At 58.4% G+C, this 18271-nt stretch overlaps 3 protein-coding genes across 3 annotated transcripts in view; 1 reads left to right on the plus strand and 2 right to left on the minus strand.

The window, feature by feature from the left end:
• The window catches only part of LOC104357411 (ubiquitin-associated protein 2), an 83235-nt gene that overhangs the window by 20848 nt on the left and 44116 nt on the right, over nt 1–18271 (plus strand). The window lies entirely within an intron of this gene.
• LOC122153563 (interferon-like) lies at nt 5312–5922 on the minus strand. Its single transcript, XM_042793971.1, has one exon. The coding sequence runs from the start codon at nt 5920–5922 to the stop codon at nt 5347–5349; it is 576 nt and encodes a 191-aa protein (XP_042649905.1). The 3' UTR covers nt 5312–5346.
• On the minus strand, nt 11662–12956 carry LOC122153559 (interferon-like). Its single transcript, XM_042793967.1, has one exon. It carries the CDS (start codon nt 12954–12956, stop codon nt 12216–12218), a length of 741 nt encoding a protein of 246 aa, XP_042649901.1. The 3' UTR covers nt 11662–12215.

An 18271-nucleotide genomic window follows, 5' to 3' on the forward strand; every position in this document is an offset into this window, starting at 1 on the left:
CTGGTGTCACAGGGTATTTCTGTTTGGAAGGAACGTGAGGAGGTGTCGTGGTTTAGGCCTGATTGGCAGCCAACCACAACGCAGCAGCTCTGTCTCCCTTCCCCTCCGGCAATGAGAAGGGACAGAGAGCCAGACTTGGGGTTCAAGATAGGACTGGGACGGGGGAATATCCCTTTTTTATGATCATGAGCAAAAGGCAGACTCGTTAGGGGAAGAAAAAAAACCCATACATTTATTACAGACAGTAACAACACATAACAGATAAGACAGTGAGAAGCATTGCCACATCTTGGGAACACCTTCCCCCCACCCCTCCCTTCTTCCCGGGCTCAGCTCTGCTCCCGATATCTCTACCTCCTCCCCCAGTGGCGCAGGGGCAGGGAATGGGGGGTGCAGTCAGTGCTGCCACTTCCTTCATGTTCGGTGAGGGGAGTGTCCGGAACTTGTTCCCCCTGCTCTGTCGTGGTCCCCCTCTCACAGGAGACAGTCCTCCACAAACTTTCTCCGACTTGAATTCCTCCCATGGGCTGCAGCGTTCCCCACACTGCTCCGTCATGGGTCACTAACTTCCTCCGACTGGATTCCCTCCCACGGCTGCAGCCCTTCCCGAGCTGCTCAGGTGTGGGACTCCCCCGCATGCTGCAATCCTCCCAGCACTGAATTACAGCAGCGGGGCTGCCTTTTCCCATGAGACCCCGGCCTTCTTCGGGCACAGCACCTTCATCTTCCGAGCAGGAGCAACAGGCCATGAATCAGTGTCTGCTCCACCGTAGATCTTCATGGGTGGTGGGGGGGGCCGCCCTGCCGTCTCACCACAGGATACAGGAGGGTCTCTGCTCCGGCACACCTCCCCCCTCCTTTCTTCCTGCGTTCCTCCACTGACCTTGGTGTTCATGCAGCTGCAGCAACTCCTCCTCACAAGTCCGACTGCCCGTCACAACGTCCCTTCTTAAATACGTTATCGCAGAGGCGCAGCTGATGGGCTCAATTTCCCAAACAGAAGTGGAGCTGACGTGGAGCTGGGGGAGCTTCGAGAAGCTTCTCACAGGGGGCCGCCCATATAGCCCCCTCCCCTGCCACCAAAAAACTCCACCACTCACTCAACCCAGGACATTCCAACCCTTTGCCTCTGCGAATCACGTATTTAAGAATTAAGAGATCCAACATTCAGTTCAGAAAACAGTATACACATCAACATCAGAACAAAGAGTAGGCAAAACCAGACTGAAAGGAACTTCCCCACACCCAAATAAAACATATACTGACAGAATACTGAAACACAGCATAGAACATCCACCCATAGTCCCTTCACCACACCTGAAAAAAAACTTCCCCACAATTACAACTACGGACATTAGAAAGATCATTCCACTAACGGTGTTCAGTCTGTATTTTGCTCATTACCTCTCCCAATTAATATCCTTATCAAATCGCAACTCTCTGCCCCACGTTGGGCGCCAAAAACTGTCGTGGTTTAGGCCTGATTGGCAGCCAACCACAATGCAGCACCTCTCTCTCCCTTCCCCTTCGGCAATGAGAAGGGACAGAGAGCCAGGCTTGGGGATCAAGATAGGACTGGGACGGGGGAATATCCCTTTTTTATGATCACGAGCAAAAGGCAGACTCGTTAGGGGAAGAAAAAAAACCAATACATTTATTACAGACAGTTACAACACATAACAGTAAGACAGTGAGAAGCATTGCCACATCTTGAGAACACCTTCCCCCCACCCCTCCCTTCTTCCCGGGCTCAGCTCTGCTCCCGATATCTCTACCTCCTCCCCCAGTGGCGCAGGGGCAGGGAATGGGGGTTACAGTCAGCGCAGCCACTTCCTTCATCTTCAGTGATGGGAGTGTCCAAAATTGTTCCCCCTGATCCGTCATGGTCCCCCTCTCACAGGAGACAGTCCTCCACAAACTTTCTCCGACTTGAATTCCTCCCACGGGCCGCAGCGTTCCCCACACTGCTCCGTCATGGGTCACTAACTTCCTCCGACTGGATTCCCTCCCACGGCTGCAGCCCTTCCCGAGCTGCTCTGGCGTGGGACACCCCCGCATGCTGCAATCCTCCCAGCACTGAATTACAGCAGCAGGGCTGCCTTTTCCCATGAGACCCCGGCCTTCTTCGGGCACAGCACCTTCATCTTCCGAGCAGGAGCAACAGGCCATAAATCAATGTCTGCTCCACCGTAGTTCTTCATGGGTGGCGGGGGGGGCCACCCTGCCGTCTCACCACAGGATACAGGGGGGTCTCTGCTCCGGCACACCTCCCCCCTCCTTCCTTCCTCCGTTCCTCCACTGACCTTGGTGTTCACGCAGCTGCCGCAACTCCTCCTCGCGAGTCCGACTCCCCCTTCACCACATCCCTTCTTCAATACGTTACCGCAGAGGCGCAGCTGACTGGCTCAGTTTTGGTGCAGAGGTGGAGCTGCCTTGGAGGCGGGGGAGCTTCGAGAAGCTTCTCCCAGGGGCCTCCCCTATAGCCCCCTGCCCTATATCTCCCCCCCCTGTTACCAGAAACCCCCAGGACTCGCTCAAACCCAAGACACTGATGTTTTCGGGTGCCTTCCAGCAGCGCTGGCGGGAGTGAGGCGTCGCCGAGGTTCCTGCGGGCTTTGGGAGCCGGGGAAGGGCGTGTGGTGGTGGGAGGGCGGTGTCGGGCTGGGAGCCGTGCTCTCGTCGGGCCCCGTTGTGTTGGTGGGTGTGTTAGCGGTCCCAATGGCGAATAGACCTTATCTACACAAAGCAGATAAGCCGGCACTTCTTTATCCCAGCGCTGGGGAGCACGGGGGATAGCTCCACCAAAGTCGTGTTCACCGGCAGGTACAGAGCGCAACGTCTTGCTGCTCTTTTTCAGCAGAGTCATGGTTCCATAAGATGAACAAACCTCGTAAAGTTTCGTTTGCCCTCAGTCATGATAACGATTGGCTCTCAGTTACCTCACCTTACCTGTGTTCCTGTTCTACAGAAATCACTGGTTGTCTGTACGGATTGATGTGGATAGAATGAGGGGAGGGTAATGATGAGCATATTCATGGTGTTTCCTGGAAATCATTATCATATTGAAATGTCTGTATCGCCTGCGTGGTTATGTTGGACGGGGGTCCTCTGGTGGTCGTCGATGCTCTTCCTTCCTCACGGTGGGCGCTGATTGAGCTCCATCCCTCTGCATGCTAATTTTGTCTTTGGCCGATGCTCCTTTCTTCTTTGGCTGGTCTTCCAAACGAAATCCAGTATGTTCTGGTACTGCTCGTTTTGACTCGAGACCCGTAAGCAGTGCCCGTTGTTTTAATTCCGAGTCCCTAAAGGTTCGTAGAGTGTTGAAGGCACACGCCATACTAGCTAGCTCTTCGTAAGGGCCTTGGTGTGCTTTACGTTCTCCTAGGTGCTGTGACTCCGTTTTAAACCCAAAATGGTGTTCTAACCTAAAATGAAAAGAATATTCTAGGAGTCAGGCAGTCTTAGTAAGGTAAGTGCCGGAGGTGCTGTGCTTGGGGTGCGGGCCCGTGCGTGGGGATTTGGCGTAGCCAGGGGCCGTCAGTGCCGGCGGTGGGCTGAGGCGGGAGGGGCAGGGCCAGAGCTTGTGCGTGTTGCACTAGAAGAGTTGGTGCTGCGAGGTGTCTTGGAGCAGCGCGGCGAGAGGGTGGTCGTGCGAAATGCCTGAGGCGGGCGGAGGAGCCGAAGTGCGGGTGGTGGCAGCGATGTGTGCCGAGCGTGTCCTTCGTAGGCTGCTGGGGTGGTTTGGGCTGGGAGGGAGCTTGGAAGGTGCTGTGGTGGTGCAGCCCCCCCCGGCAGGAGCAGGGCCCCCTCGTGGAGCAGCTGGGGTCTCTGAGGGCCCCGTCCCAGCTGAGGCTGGACGTGTCTGCGGGGCTGGGGCGTGTGCCAGCTCTCTGGGCAAGGTGCGGCAGCGTTGGAGCACGCTGGTGGGAAGCGATGTCTTGCCGGTGCCCGGCGTGAGCCTGGCCTCTGTTGGTGGGAAGCCATCAGGCCTTGTGCGGTGGGGACAGGCCCTGCGGCAAAGCGTGCGCCCGCCTTCCTTGCAAGCCCCCTTGGAGCCTGGGCAGGCGGCAGGAAGGTCTCTGCGGAGCCTTCTCTTCTCCGGGCCGAAGAAGCGCGAGTCTCTCGGCCCGTGCCTCTGGCGGAGGCGTTGCAACGCTCTGATCCCGCTTGCGGCCCTGCTGGGGAGCAGCTGCGGGAGGCCCGTGTCCTCCTCGCACCGCGGAGCCCAGCTGTCCTGGCTTGGGCTGGAATAGAGTTCACGTTCCTTTTGGCAACCAGAAGATTGCCGTGCTTTGGATTGAGCACGGGGTTTGGCGTGGGAAGAGTGCTGCTAGCACGCTGCTGTTTTCAGCTGCTGCTGAGATTTGAGGGAGTCTCCGAGTCGCGGTGTCCTGCCCGTGCGCGAGTGCACAAGAAGCAGGGAGGGAGCACGGCCAGAGCCCCGGCCACAAACCGGCCAGTGAAATACTCCGTGTCGTGGAACGTCACGCTCAGTGTGGAAAGGAGGGGTGGTGGGGAAGGGGGGGGCTCTCTCTCTCGCTCCCGGGATTGCGATTGCGGGACCTTGGTGTTTGGGGGTGGCTGTCCGGGAACGGGCTGGGGATTGGTCAGCGGGCGGTGGGCGATTGCGCTGCGCGTTGCCCGTTTCTATTTTCTGTTGCTGCCGTTGTTTTCGTTTTATGACCGTTGTGAACCGGCTTCTGTGTCGATGTGCGAGCGTCCCTTTGCCCCTGCGGTTCCCTCCCCCGTTGGCAGGTGGGGGGCGAGGGTGGGCGAGCGGCATTGGGGTGGTTGGCTGCCGAGCGGTGTCCCCGCACGACAGCAGCAGGGACGGTGGAATTGACGGTGGGTGGGATGGAGATGGCGGAAGGTGGGAGATGCTGAGGAGAGCAGGGCCGAAGCGGTGGTTCCGCTGGCGCTGTCTAAAGGGCGGCAGAGGTTTTCCCGGGAGGTTGAGGGCAGCGCCTGCGCGGGGAGGTGGGCGAGAGAAGAGCGGGCGCGGGGTCTGCGGAGCCGCGTTTGGAGCCGGGCTCGCAGGAGGGTGCCCCCCGGGCAGCCCAGGAGCTGGCTGCCGTGCTGGTGAGACGAGAGGCCGCGTGGCGGTTTTTGCAAGAGGTGTTTATTTGGTGTGTAATAAATAGGGGAATAAATAGGTGGGGTCCGTTGTCGGGCCAAAGAGCAGAAGCGTTGTGAGCAGAGGAGGCGGCGTGGGAGGGTGCGGGCTGCGGGCCGTTGTCGCAGCGGGTCTTGCCGTGGGTGAGGGGAGGCGGGCGGGCAGAGGTGGGTCTGGGGCGGTGGTGCCGAAGCGGTGTTGGGGGTGCGTGGGGGCTGTCGGGGGCGGTTGGGCTAATTGGGCATGGTGCGGGTGAGGTTGTGGAGGCGCTGGAACCAGGCGCGAGCCTGGAGGCGGACGCGGTCCCAGGCGCAGGCGCTGTGGTTGTGGGTGCGGAGGAAGTGTTGGATGTCGCTGAAGTGTTTGCTGATGGTGAGCGGCAGGTCGCGGGGCCCTTGGGCTTGGTCGAGCGTGGCGCTGCCTGCGAGGCATTGCTCCAGGCGGTGGATGTGGTGCTGGAGGTTGTTGAGGAGGCGGTGGCGTGCGTCGTGGTCCCAGTGTTGGGGGGTGCTGGGGCTGCTGAGGGTGTGGAAGAGGTGCTGGAGGATGCGTAGGGCGGTGTGGGCGGCTTGCTGTGGGCGGTGGGTGTGGAGGAGGGTGTCGGGGAAGGCGGGCGGGTGCGGGTGGTGGCAGGGCTGTGGCGGGCTGGGAGCCACGGCCTGGAGGAGCTGGAGGCTGTCCCAGGGGAAGGTGGCGTGGCGGGGCCGCAGGTGGTGGCAGGCGAGGGCGGTGGCGAGAGGCGGCAGGAGGAGCAGGAGCGCCGGGGCGGCGGGGCGCAGGCGGGGCTGTGGGGCTGCGGGCGCAGGCATGGTGGGGCTGTGGGTGCCGCGTGGGGGGTGCTGGGCAGGAGGCGGGTGCGGCGTGGTGGCGGTGCGGGTGGGCGCTGTGCTTGGGGTGCTGCCGGCCGGGCGGCTTTATGTGGTGCCGCGGGCGGCTTTGCCTTCCGGGCTTTGTGGTGGCAGCGAGTTTCCGGCTGTGGTTTTCGGTTTTGGCTGTTGGCTGCGGTGGTCTTGGGGAAGTGCGTTGTTGGAGCGGGAGATGCGAAAGCGGCGGGACAGAGCCCTCGGCGGGAGGTGTGTGAGGGTTTCCCTGTGGGCGGCAGGCAGGGCGAGCTGTGGTGGCTGGCTGGTGCAGCTGAAGTTTCCCTTCCTGCCCGCGTGTGTTTCGGGGCTGCGCTGCCCTGGCGTTGGCTGGGGTGTGTTTTCCTTTGGCTTGTGGCTGGCCTGGGTTGTCGTCGTAGCTGGTCTTTCCTTTTGGCGTTGGGCAGGGTGGCGAAGTGATGTCAGTGGGGCGAGCGTGGGGAGCCCCCGGTGCAGCAGCGAGGGCCTGGGGGTGGCTGTGGGGGTGGGCACGTGAGTCCTGGGTGTGCTGGTGGCTGGAGCTGCCCCGGCTCCTGTGTTGGAAGCGGATGGGAGCGGGGAGGACAGGCGGGAGGGAGGGAATGGGGAGGAAGGGAGCGGAAGAAGTTTGGCTGCTGGTGGTGCTGGTGGGGCGCGGGGTCCCCAGCTGCGGTGCCGTGCGCGTGGCCCCGGAGCCGGGGCCTCCTTGAGTTTTGTCTGCCTCCTTGACTGCTGAGGCGGCTGGAGAAGCAAGGAAGGAGGGGTTGGCCGTGAGGCGGGGGTGTTGTAGAGCCCCGGAGTCAGGAGGAGGAGGAACAGGAGGTTGCCATGTCTGAGCGTCGTGGTTTGAGCCTCATCGGCAGCCTAACACTCCTCCACCACTCTCTGCCCTTCATTCTGGCAATGAGAAGGGACAGATGAGCCAGGCTTGGGGTTGGAGATAGGACCGGGAGGGGCTAGATCACGCACTGTGGTCACGAGGAAAAGGCAGACGCGTTAGGGGAAGGGAAAAAACCCATCCATTTATTAGAGACACTAACAACCGTTAACAGAGTAGGGCAGTGAGAAGCACTGCCAGATCTTGAGAACGCCTTCTCCCCAAGCCTCCCTTCTTCCTGGGCTCAGCTCTGCTCCCGATATGTCTCTGTCGTCCCCCAACAGCAGAGGGGCAGGGAATGGGGGGTGCAGTCAGCACTGCCACTTTGTCCGTCTTCGGTGGGGGGAGCTTCGGGAACTCGTTCCCCCTGCTCCGTCGTGGTCCCCCTCTCACAGGAGACAGTCCTCCACAAACATGCTTTGACGTGAGTCCCTCCCGGAGGCCGCAACATTTCCCTACATGGCTCCGGCGTGGGTCACCAACTTTCTCCAACTGGAGTCCCTCCCACGGGCTATGGCCCTTCCCGAGCTGTTCCGGCGTGGGACACTCCTGCACGCTGGAGTCCTCCCAGCGCTGAACTACAACAGCGGGTCTCCCTTTTCCCACAAGACCCCAGGCTCCTTCAGGCACAGCACCTTGATCACCCAGGCAACAAACACAGGCCATCCATCAGTGCCTGCTCCACCGTAGATCTTCCTGGGTGGCAGGGGGGACCGCCCTGCCGTCGGACCACGGGATGCAGGGGGGTCTCTGCTCCGGCACACCTGCCCCCTCCTTTCTTCCTGCGTTCCTCCGCTGACCTTGGTGTTCACGCAGCTGCCGCAACTCCTCCTCGCGAGTCCGACTCCCCCTTCACCACATCCCTTCTTCAATACGTTACCGCAGAGGCGCAGCTGACTGGCTCAGTTTTGGTGCAGAGGTGGAGCTGCCTTGGAGGCGGGGGAGCTTCGAGAAGCTTCTCCCAGGGGCCTCCCCTATAGCCCCCTGCCCTATATCCCCCTCCCCTGTTACCAGAAACCCCCAGGACTCGCTCAAACCCAAGACACTGATGTTTTCGGGTGCCTTCCAGCAGCGCTGGCGGGAGTGAGGCGTCGCCGAGGTTCCTGCGGGCTTTGGGAGCCGGGGAAGGGCGTGTGGTGGTGGGAGGGCGGTGTCGGGCTGGGAGCCGTGCTCTCGTCGGGCCCCGTTGTGTTGGTGGGTGTGTTAGCGGTCCCAATGGCGAATAGACCTTATCTACACAAAGCAGATAAGCCGGCACTTCTTTATCCCAGCGCTGGGGAGCACGGGGGATAGCTCCACCAAAGGCGTGTTCACCGGCAGGTACAGAGCGCAACGTCTTGCTGCTCTTTTTCAGCAGAGTCATGGTTCCATAAGATGAACAAACCTCGTAAAGTGTCGTTTGCCCTCAGTCATGATAACGATTGGCTCTCAGTTACCTCACGTTACCTGTGTTCCTGTTCTACAGAAATCATTGGTGGTCTTTACGGATTGATTTGGATAGAATGAGGGGAGGGTAATGATGAGCATATTCATGGTGTTTCCTGGAAATCATTATCTTTATGTGGTGCCGCGGGCGGCTTTGCCTTCCGGGCTTTGTGGTGGCAGCGAGTTTCCGGCTGTGGTTTTCGGTTTTGGCTGTTGGCTGCGGTGGTGTTGGGGAAGTGCGTTGGTGGGGTGCCCCTGTGTGGCGTGTGTGTTGGCGATGTTTTGCTGTGGCTGTTCTGGGGGGATTTTAGTTTGGGGGTTCATCGTTTGCACTGCTTCTTTAGGGGATGCGGAATCTCTGGCACACGACGGGTGGCACAGTTACGTTGTTGCTGTGTGGTTTTGGTGTGGTTTTTCCTTTCTCTGCTTGGCTAGCGGTTAGGACTGTTTCGCTGAATTTCCCTTTGTGACGAAATCTCTTTTCCTTATCTAATTCTCCAGCCTTGGGTTTGCGTTTTTTACGTTGGGCACGTTTTTCGCTTTGCTTTTTATGAATAAATCCTTTCTGTTTAGATTTTTGGACATTTGTTAAATGATGTATTCTTTGGAATCTCCGAAGCTTTCTAAGTGCAGGTGGCCCTTGAGGAGGTGTCTGTGGTTGTCAGTACTTGAACGTTGAATTTTTCCTCATGAGGATGCTACAATCTCTTTGCTACCTTTTCTTCGGTTTGATCCTCATTGTGATGGGGGTTAAGAAGTCTTTTCTAAGCTGATGCTTATTTAACAATGAAGGAGGTGCAGCCAAAACTTCTTTTCAGATCTGAATGTATTTGGCATTTTTGCCAGTTGAGCAGTTTGTTGTGACTACACTCTCATTGTGCCACGGAGAAGAAAATACCCTCTCGAATCAGTTCTCTTTTTCAAATGTCCAGTGTTTGCCTGGTAAAATGCTTATGTCTTCCGTTACGCTCCCATACTACTGGAACTTTTCAGTTCCTCTCTTTTTTTTTCTTTTTTAGTCTTCGCTCTTTGTACAACAGTTCTTTCCATTTCTAAAGTTCTTTTCCCAAGACGAGTTTTGCTCTGGACGTCTCAAGTGCTAGCTGGTACTGAGGGTCCGTGGTGTCAGGAGGTTGCTGAGAGCCTTGTCCAGTGATGCCTTTGGATGTACCTTCAGGAACGGACATCTCGCCACCTCCCTGCTGCCTCTTGTGGTGTTGTATCTGTCGCCTTCCTGGTAGAGTCAGTCATAGTGTGTTTAGTCTTCCTGGTGTGAATTGCCTGTGTTGAGGCTTGTGTCGTTCCCTGTCCTCCTCCGGTTTTCTGCCTGAGGTGGGTTTGCCTCTTCAGCCACCTCAGAGAAGACAGAGAGCAAATGAGGCTCCCCTGCCTGGTGTCACAGGGTATTTCTGTTTGGAAGGAACGTGAGGAGGTGTCGTGGTTTAGGCCTGATTGGCAGCCAACCACAACGCAGCAGCTCTGTCTCCCTTCCCCTCCGGCAATGAGAAGGGACAGAGAGCCAGACTTGGGGTTCAAGATAGGACTGGGACGGGGGAATATCCCTTTTTTATGATCACGAGCAAAAGGCAGACTCGTTAGGGGAAGAAAAAAAACCCATACATTTATTACAGACAGTAACAACACATAACAGAGTAGGACAGTGAGAAGCATTGCCACATCTTGAGAACACCTTCCCCCCACCCCTCCCTTCTTCCCGGGCTCACCTCTGCTCCCGATATCTCTACCTCCTCCCCCAGTGGCGCAGGGGCAGGGAATGGGGGGTGCAGTCAGCGCTGCCACTTCCTTCATCTTCGGTGAGGGGAGTGTCCGGAACTTGTTCCCCCTGCTCTGTCGTGGTCCCCCTCTCACAGGAGACAGTCCTCCACAAACTTTCTCCGACTTGAATTCCTCCCATGGGCTGCAGCGTTCCCCACACTGCTCCGTCATGGGTCACTAACTTCCTCCGACTGGATTCCCTCCCACGGCTGCAGCCCTTCCCGAGCTGCTCAGGTGTGGGACTCCCCCGCATGCTGCAATCCTCCCAGCGCTGAATTACAGCAGCGGGGCTGCCTTTTCCCATGAGACCCCGGCCTTCTTCGGGCACAGCACCTTCATCTTCCGAGCAGGAGCAACAGGCCATGAATCAGTGTCTGCTCCACCGTAGATCTTCATGGGTGGTGGGGGGGGCCGCCCTGCCGTCTCACCACAGGGTACAGGGGGGTCTCTGCTCCGGCACACCTCCCCCCTCCTTTCTTCCTCCGTTCCTCCACTGACCTTGGTGTTCATGCAGCTGCAGCAACTCCTCCTCACAAGTCCGACTGCCCGTCATAACGTCCCTTCTTAAATACGTTATCGCAGAGGCGCAGCCGATTGGCTCAATTTCCCAAACAGAAGTGGAGCTGACGTGGAGCTGGGGGAGCTTCGAGAAGCTTCTCACAGGGGGACGCCCCGATAGCCCCCTCCCCTGCCACCAAAAATCTCCAGCACTCACTGAACCCAGGACAGGAGGACTGCAGTGGAAGGTGGAAGTTGCGTTTGGAGGGTTCCTGTTATGGACCTGCCTATGTTGGGTCCCCCTTGTTTCCTCGCTCTCCAGGGCACGCGTAGTGCCCGTTTGTGTTTGCACGGAGCAGTGTCCTTGCAGTGAGGTGGTGGTGGAGGGGGTGTGGCTGAGCAAGGAGAACAAGCTCTTTGTCCCATGCAGGAGCAGGTCGGATCTGCTGAACTTTTATGTTGTCCTGCTCAGACTTAGCTGGGGAGCACAGAGGACCCGGGGCGGGTATTTTTGGGGTGGTGGTTGGAGGGGAAAGCAGTAGCTGATGCTGGTGGTGTGAGGGCAGTTTCCTGTAAGGAGAGGGCTGTGCTGGTCTGGTCTGTGCTGGTTGGTTGGGAGCGTGTTGGATGGTGGTGTTTGGGGGATGTATCTTTTCATTTGCTAAGGATGTGTTGGGGTGAAAAAGGGCTGAGTGAATGAGCTCTGTGTAGCGAGGCAGGTCCCCATGGCCACTGGTGTGTGAGCACAGGCAGGAGCATCCTGGGCCAGTTGTGGTGGCTGTAGGCGAGCAAGGAGCAGTCTTGGGCATGTGCTGTGTTTTCAGAGGCTTTCTGGTGTTTCTTGGGTGGGGTGGGTAGCCCTGGACTGGTGTTGCCTGTCCAAATCTCTGCATGCCTTGGTGCGTCCGCTCCTTGCCCCTTTGAGTTGCATGCACCTTGTTTACGCCACCCTGCGTGGTCCCAGGCGGTGCTGCGGCATTGCTGAGTGCTGGTTTGTGAGGAGGTGGTGGTTTGGAGGTGGCTTTGATGTCTTGTCAGTGGGAGGGGGTTGGGAAGGGGGAGAGTGGGTGGTGGGAGAGAAGTGCGCGGGGCAGGCATCGTGTCCTCTGGGCACGTGTGCCCTGGAGGTCTGGCATCAGCAGGAGATGCCCGTGGGCTTGAAGGACCATTGTGGGTGCCCAGAGGGACCCGCTGTCCGGAGCCTTCGACCGGGACGTGGGGCACTGGTGGAACGGGCTGCAGGAGGGAGGCTCACCCCTGCCTGCCTGCAGGGACCCTGGGTTTGCCTGTCAGGTACACGCGTGACGAACACCTCTTTTCTTTTTCCTTCGTTTTTGCTTTTGCGAAAAGTCTTTATTTGCAACGAGTGAGTGAATAAATAAAGATGCAAATTTATAAATTAATGGCTGGCTAAATAAATAAATAAATTAACGCAGAAGCAAGCAACTAAATAGAGTTTTGTGATCAGTGGTCATTGGCGTAAGAGTCCCGCAGTGTCCATGGGGGCCTTCCCCTCCAGCGGGGGAGGTCACAGGCTGGACGGGCTAGCTCACACGGTGGGTAAGAAATACCAGCCCTCTCCCCAGAGCCTCGCAGCTGTCGGTAAGCATGCAGCAGCGCAGTTTCCTCGTCCTCCCTTTGCAGCGAGGCTGTGGCCCTGATGCAGGGGTGCGGGCCCTTGCCGCGGTCATGCCCGTTTCCCCGTCGGTGCGGGCTGCTGGCTGGCAGAGGTGTGAGCAGTGCTGAGCAATCCCAGCCCGGGCTGCTGCCGCCTCTGCTCGATACGCGGCTGCCAGCGCTGGGTGGGGCTGGACCTCTGGTGCAGGTGGGCTGGGTGGGGGGCAGGAGCGTCTTGGCTCGTCATTTGCCGGATCAGTGTGCCCACCTGTAGGAACCAGGCGCGAGCCTGGAGGCGGACGCGGTCCCAGGCGCAGGCGCTGTGGTTGTGGGTGCGGAGGAAGTGTTGGATGTCGCTGAAGTGTTTGCTGATGGTGAGCGGCAGGTCGCGGGGCCCTTGGGCTTGGTCGAGCGTGGCGCTGCCTGCGAGGCATTGCTCCAGGCGGTGGATGTGGTGCTGGAGGTTGTTGAGGAGGCGGTGGCGTGCGTCGTGGTCCCAGTGTTGGGGGGTGCTGGGGCTGCTGAGGGTGTGGAAGAGGTGCTGGAGGATGCGTAGGGCGGTGTGGGCGGCTTGCTGTGGGCGGTGGGTGTGGAGGAGGGTGTCGGGGAAGGCGGGCGGGTGCGGGTGGTGGCAGGGCTGTGGCGGGCTGGGAGCCACGGCCTGGAGGAGCTGGAGGCTGTCCCAGGGGAAGGTGGCGTGGCGGGGCCGCAGGTGGTGGCAGGCGAGGGCGGTGGCGAGAGGCGGCAGGAGGAGCAGGAGCGCCGGGGCGGCGGGGCGCAGGCGGGGCTGTGGGGCTGCGGGCGCAGGCATGGTGGGGCTGTGGGTGCCGCGTGGGGGGTGCTGGGCAGGAGGCGGGTGCGGCGTGGTGGCGGTGCGGGTGGGCGCTGTGCTTGGGGTGCTGCCGGCCGGGCGGCTTTATGTGGTGCCGCGGGCGGCTTTGCCTTCCGGGCTTTGTGGTGGCAGCGAGTTTCCGGCTGTGGTTTTCGGTTTTGGCTGTTGGCTGCGGTGCTCTTGGGGAAGTGCGTTGTTGGAGCGGGAGATGCGAAAGCGGCGGGACAGAGCCCTCGGCGGGAGGTGTGTGAGGGTTTCCCTGTGGGCGGCAGGCAGGGCGAGCTGTGGTGGCTGGCTGGTGCAGCTGAAGTTTCCCTTCCTGCCCGCGTGTGTTTCGGGGCTGCGCTGCCCTGGCGTTGGCTGGGGTGTGTTTTCCTTTGGCTTGTGGCTGGCCTGGGTTGTCGTCGTAGCTGGTCTTTCCTTTTGGCGTTGGGCAGGGTGGCGAAGTGATGTCAGTGGGGCGAGCGTGGGGAGCCCCCGGTGCAGCAGCGAGGGCCTGGGGGTGGCTGTGGCTGTGGGGGTGGGCACGTGAGTCCTGGGTGTGCTGGTGGCTGGAGCTGCCCCGGCTCCTGTGTTGGAAGCGGATGGGAGCGGGGAGGACAGGCAGGAGGGAGGGAATGGGGAGGAAGGGAGCAGAAGAAGTTTGGCTGCTGGTGGTGCTGCTGGGGCGCGGGGTCCCCAGCTGCGGTGCCGTGCGCGTGGCCCCGGAGCCGGGGCCTCCTTGTGTTTTGTCTGCCTCCTTGACTGCTGACACGGCTGGAGAAGTAAGGAAGGAGAGGTTGGCCGTGAGTGAAGGGCTTTGCGTTTGGGCTGGCGTGAGCCCCCTCGCCCCTGGGGGAGTGGTGCCCAAGAGTCCTGCAGACGTGGAGCTGAGCCAGTCGAGGGGGTTGTAGAGCCCCGGAGGCAGGAGGAGGAGGAACGGGAGGTTGCCATGTCTGAGCGTCGTGGTTGGAGCCTCATCGGCAGCCTAACACTCCTCAGCCACTCTCTGCCCTTCATTCTGGCAATGAGAAGGGACAGATGAGCCAGGCTTGGGGTTGGAGATAGGACGAGGAGGGGCTAGATCACCCACTGTGGTCACGAGCAAAAGACAGACTCGTTAGGGGAAGGGAAAAAACCCATCCATTTATTAGAGACACTAACAACCGTTAACAGAGTAGGGCAGTGAGAAGCACTGCCACATCTTGAGAACGCCTTCCCCCCAAGCCTCCCTTCTTCCTGGGCTCAGCTCTGCTCCCGATATGTCTCCGTCGTCCCCCAACAGCAGAGGGGCAGGGAATGGGGGGTGCAGTCAGCGCTGCCACTTTGTCCGTCTTCGGTGGGAGGAACTTCGGGAACTCGTTCCCCCTGCTCCGTCGTGGTCCCCCTCTCACAGGAGACAGTCCTCCACAAACATGCTTTGACATGAGTCCCTCCCAGAGTCCGCAACATTTCCCTACATGGCTCCGGCGTTGGTCACCAACTTTCTCCAACTGGAGTCCCTCCCACGGGCTACGGCCCTTCCCGAGCTGTTCCAGCGTGGGACACTCCCGCACGCTGGAGTCCTCCCAGCGCTGAACTACAACAGCGGGTCTCCCTTTTCCCACAAGACCCCAGGCTCCTTCAGGCACAGCACCTTGATCACCCAGGCAACAAACACAGGCCATCCATCAGTGCCTGCTCCACCGTAGATCTTCCTGGGTGGCAGGGGGGACCGCCCTGCCGTCGGACCACGGGATGCAGGGGGGTCTCTGCTCCGGCACACCTGCCCCCTCCTTTCTTCCTGCGTTCCTCCGCTGACCTTGGTGTTCACGCAGCTGCCGCAACTCCTCCTCGCGAGTCCGACTCCCCCTTCACCACATCCCTTCTTCAATACGTTACCGCAGAGGCGCAGCTGACTGGCTCAGTTTTGGTGCCGAGGTGGAGCTGCCTTGGAGGCGGGGGAGCTTCGAGAAGCTTCTCCCAGGGGCCTCCCCTATAGCCCCCTGCCCTATATCCCCCTCCCCTGTTACCAGAAATCCCCAGGACTCGCTCAAACCCAAGACACTGATGTTTTCGGGTGCCTTCCAGCAGCGCTGGCGGGAGTGAGGCGTCGCCGAGGTTCCTGCGGGCTTTGGGAGCCGGGGAAGGGCGTGTGGTGGTGGGAGGGCGGTGTCGGGCTGGGAGCCGTGCTCTCGTCGGGCCCCGTTGTGTTGGTGGGTGTGTTAGCGGTCCCAATGGCGAATAGACCTTATCTACACAAAGCAGATAAGCCGGCACTTCTTTATCCCAGCGCTGGGGAGCACGGGGGATAGCTCCACCAAAGGCGTGTTCACCAACAGGTACAGAGCGCAACGTATTGCTGCTCTTTTTCAGCAGAGTCATGGTTCCATAAGATGAACAAACCTCGTAACGTTTCGTTTGCCTTCAGGAATGATAAGGATTGGCTCTAATACCTCACCTTACCTGTGTTCCTGTTCTACAGAAATCATTGGTGGTCTTTACGGATTGATGTGGATAGAATGAGGGGAGGGTAATGATGAGCATATTCATGGTGTTTCCTGGAAATCATTATCTTTATGTGGTGCCGCGGGCGGCTTTGCCTTCCGGGCTTTGTGGTGGCAGCGAGTTTCCGGCTGTGGTTTTCGGTTTTGGCTGTTGGCTGCGGTGGTCTTGGGGAAGTGCGTTGGTGGGGTGCCCCTGTGTGGCGAGTGTGTTGGCGATGTTTTGCTGTGGCTGTTCTGGGGGGATTTTAGTTTGGGGGTTCATCGTTTGCACTGCTTCTTTAGGGGATGCGGAATCTCTGGCACACGACGGGTGGCACAGTTACGTTGTTGCTGTGTGGTTTTGGTGTGGTTTTTCCTTTCTCTGCTTGGCTAGCGGTTAGGACTGTTTCGCTGAATTTCCCTTTCTGACGAAATCTCTTTTCCTTATCTAATTCTCCAGCCTTGGGTTTGCGTTTTTTACGTTGGGTACGTTTTTCGCTTTGCTTTTTATGAATAAATCCTTTCTGTTTAGATTTTTGGACATTTGTTAAATGATGTATTCTTTGGAATCTCCGAAGCTTTCTAAGTGCAGGTGGCCCTTGAGGAGGTTTCTGTGGTTGTCAGTATTTGAACGTTGAATTTTTCCTTATGAGGATGCTACAGTCTCTTTGCTACCTTTTCTTCGGTTTGATCCTCATTGTGATGGGGGTTAAGAAGTCTTTTCTAAGCTGATGTTTGTTTAACAATGAAGGAGGTGCAGCCAAAACTTCTTTTCAGATCTGAATGTATTTGGCATTTTTGCTAGTCGAGCAGTTTGTTGTGACTACACTCTCATTGTGCCACGGAGAAGAAAATACCCTCTCGAATCAGTTCTCTTTTTCAAATGTCCAGTGTTTGCCTGATAAAATGCTTATGTCTTCCGTTACGCTCCCATACTACTGGAACTTTTCAGTTCCTCTCTTTTTTTTTCTTTTTTAGTCTTCGCTCTTTGTACAACAGTTCTTTCCATTTCTAAAGTTCTTTTCCCAAGACGAGTTTTGCTCTGGACGTCCCAAGTGCTAGCTGGTACTGAGGGTCCGTGGTGTCAGGAGGCTGCTGAGAGCCTTGTCCAGTGATGCCTTTGGATATACCTTCCGGAACGGACATCTCGCAACCTCCCCGCTGCCTCTTGTGGTGTTGTATCTGTCGCCTTCCTGGTAGAGTCAGTCATAGTGTGTTTAGTCTTCCTGGTGTGAATTGCCTGTGTTGCGGCTTGTGTCGTTCCCTGTCCTCCTCCGGTTTTCTGCCTGAGGTGGGTTTGCCTCTTCAGCCACCTCAGAGAAGACAGAGAGCAAATGAGGCTCCCCTGCCTGGTGTCACAGGGTATTTCTGTTTGGAAGGAACGTGAGGAGGTGTCGTGGTTTAGGCCTGATTGGCAGCCATCCACAACGCAGCAGCTCTGTCTCCCTTCCCCTCCAGCAATGAGAAGGGACAGAGAGCCAGGCTTGGGGTTCAAGATAGGACTGGGACGGGGGAATATCCCTTTTTTATGATCACGAGCAAAAGGCAGACTCGTTAGGGGAAGAAAAAAACCCCATACATTTATTACAGACAGTAACAACACATAACAGAGTAAGGCAGTGAGAAGCATTGCCACAGCTTGAAAACACCTTCCCCCCACCCCTCCGTTCTTCCCGGGCTCAGCTCTGCTCCCGATATCTCTACCTCCTCCCCCAGTGGCGCAGGGGCAGGGAATGGGGGGTGCAGTCAGTACTGCCACTTCCTTCATCTTCAGTGATGGGAGTGTCCAAAACTTGTTCCCCCTGATCCGTCATGGTCCCCCTCTCACAGGAGACAGTCCTCCACAAACTTTCTCCGACTTGAATTCCTCCCACGGGCCGCAGCGTTCCCCACACTGCTCCGTCATGGGTCACTAACTTCCTCCGACTGGATTCCCTCCCACGGCTGCAGCCCTTCCCGAGCTGCTCTGGCGTGGGACACCCCCGCATGCTGCAATCCTCCCAGCACTGAATTACAGCAGCGGGGCTGCCTTTTCCCATGAGACCCCGGCCTTCTTTGGGCACTGAACGTTGATCATGCGAGCAGGAGCAACAAGCCATAAATCAGTGTCTGCTCCACCGTAGTTCTTCCTGGGTGGCAGGGGGGGCTGCCCTGCCATCACCCCACAGGATACAGGGGGGTCTCTGCTCCGGCACACCTCCCCCCTCCTTCCTTCCTCCGTTCCTCCACTGACCTTGGTGTTCACGCAGCTGCAGCAACTCCTCCTCACAAGTCCCACTGCCCGTCACCACGTCCCTTCTTAAATACGTTATCGCAGAGGCGCAGCCAATTGGCTTAATTTCCCAAACAGAAGTGGAGCTGACGTGGAGCTGGGGGAGCTTCGAGAAGCTTCTCACAGGGGGACGCCCCGATAGCCCCCTCCCCTGCCACCAAAAAACTCCAGCACTCACTGAACCCAGGACAGGAGGACTGCAGTGGAAGGTGGAAGTTGCGTTTGGAGGGTTCCTGTTATGGACCTGCCTATGTTGGGTCCCCCTTGTTTCCTCGCTCTCCAGGGCACGCGTAGTGCCCGTTTGTGTTTGCACGGAGCAGTGTCCTTGCAGTGAGGTGGTGGTGGAGGGGGTGTGGCTGAGCATGGAGAACAAGCTCTTTGTCCCATGCAGGAGCAGGTCGGATCTGCTGAACTTTTATGTTGTCCTGCTCAGACTTAGCTGGGGAGCACAGAGGACCCGGGGCGGGTATTTTTGGGGTGGTGGTTGGAGGGGAAAGCAGTAGCTGATGCTGGTGGTGTGAGGGCAGTTTCCTGTAAGGAGAGGGCTGTGCTGGTGTGGTCTGTGCTGGTTGGTTGGG

This window comes from Tyto alba, unplaced genomic scaffold (assembly GCF_018691265.1).
Source record: "Tyto alba isolate M040663 unplaced genomic scaffold, T.alba_DEE_v4.0 Super-Scaffold_20000014, whole genome shotgun sequence".
In the NCBI taxonomy this organism is placed as follows: domain Eukaryota; kingdom Metazoa; phylum Chordata; class Aves; order Strigiformes; family Tytonidae; genus Tyto; species Tyto alba.

What these genes read in the sequence shown, in the direction of transcription:
- LOC122153563 (XM_042793971.1), bottom strand. Translation starts at nt 5,922, where the DNA reads ATGCCTGCGCCCGCAGCCCCACAGCCCCGCCTGCGCCCCGCCGCCCCG.
- LOC122153559 (XM_042793967.1), bottom strand. Translation starts at nt 12,956, where the DNA reads ATGCCTGCGCCCGCAGCCCCACAGCCCCGCCTGCGCCCCGCCGCCCCG.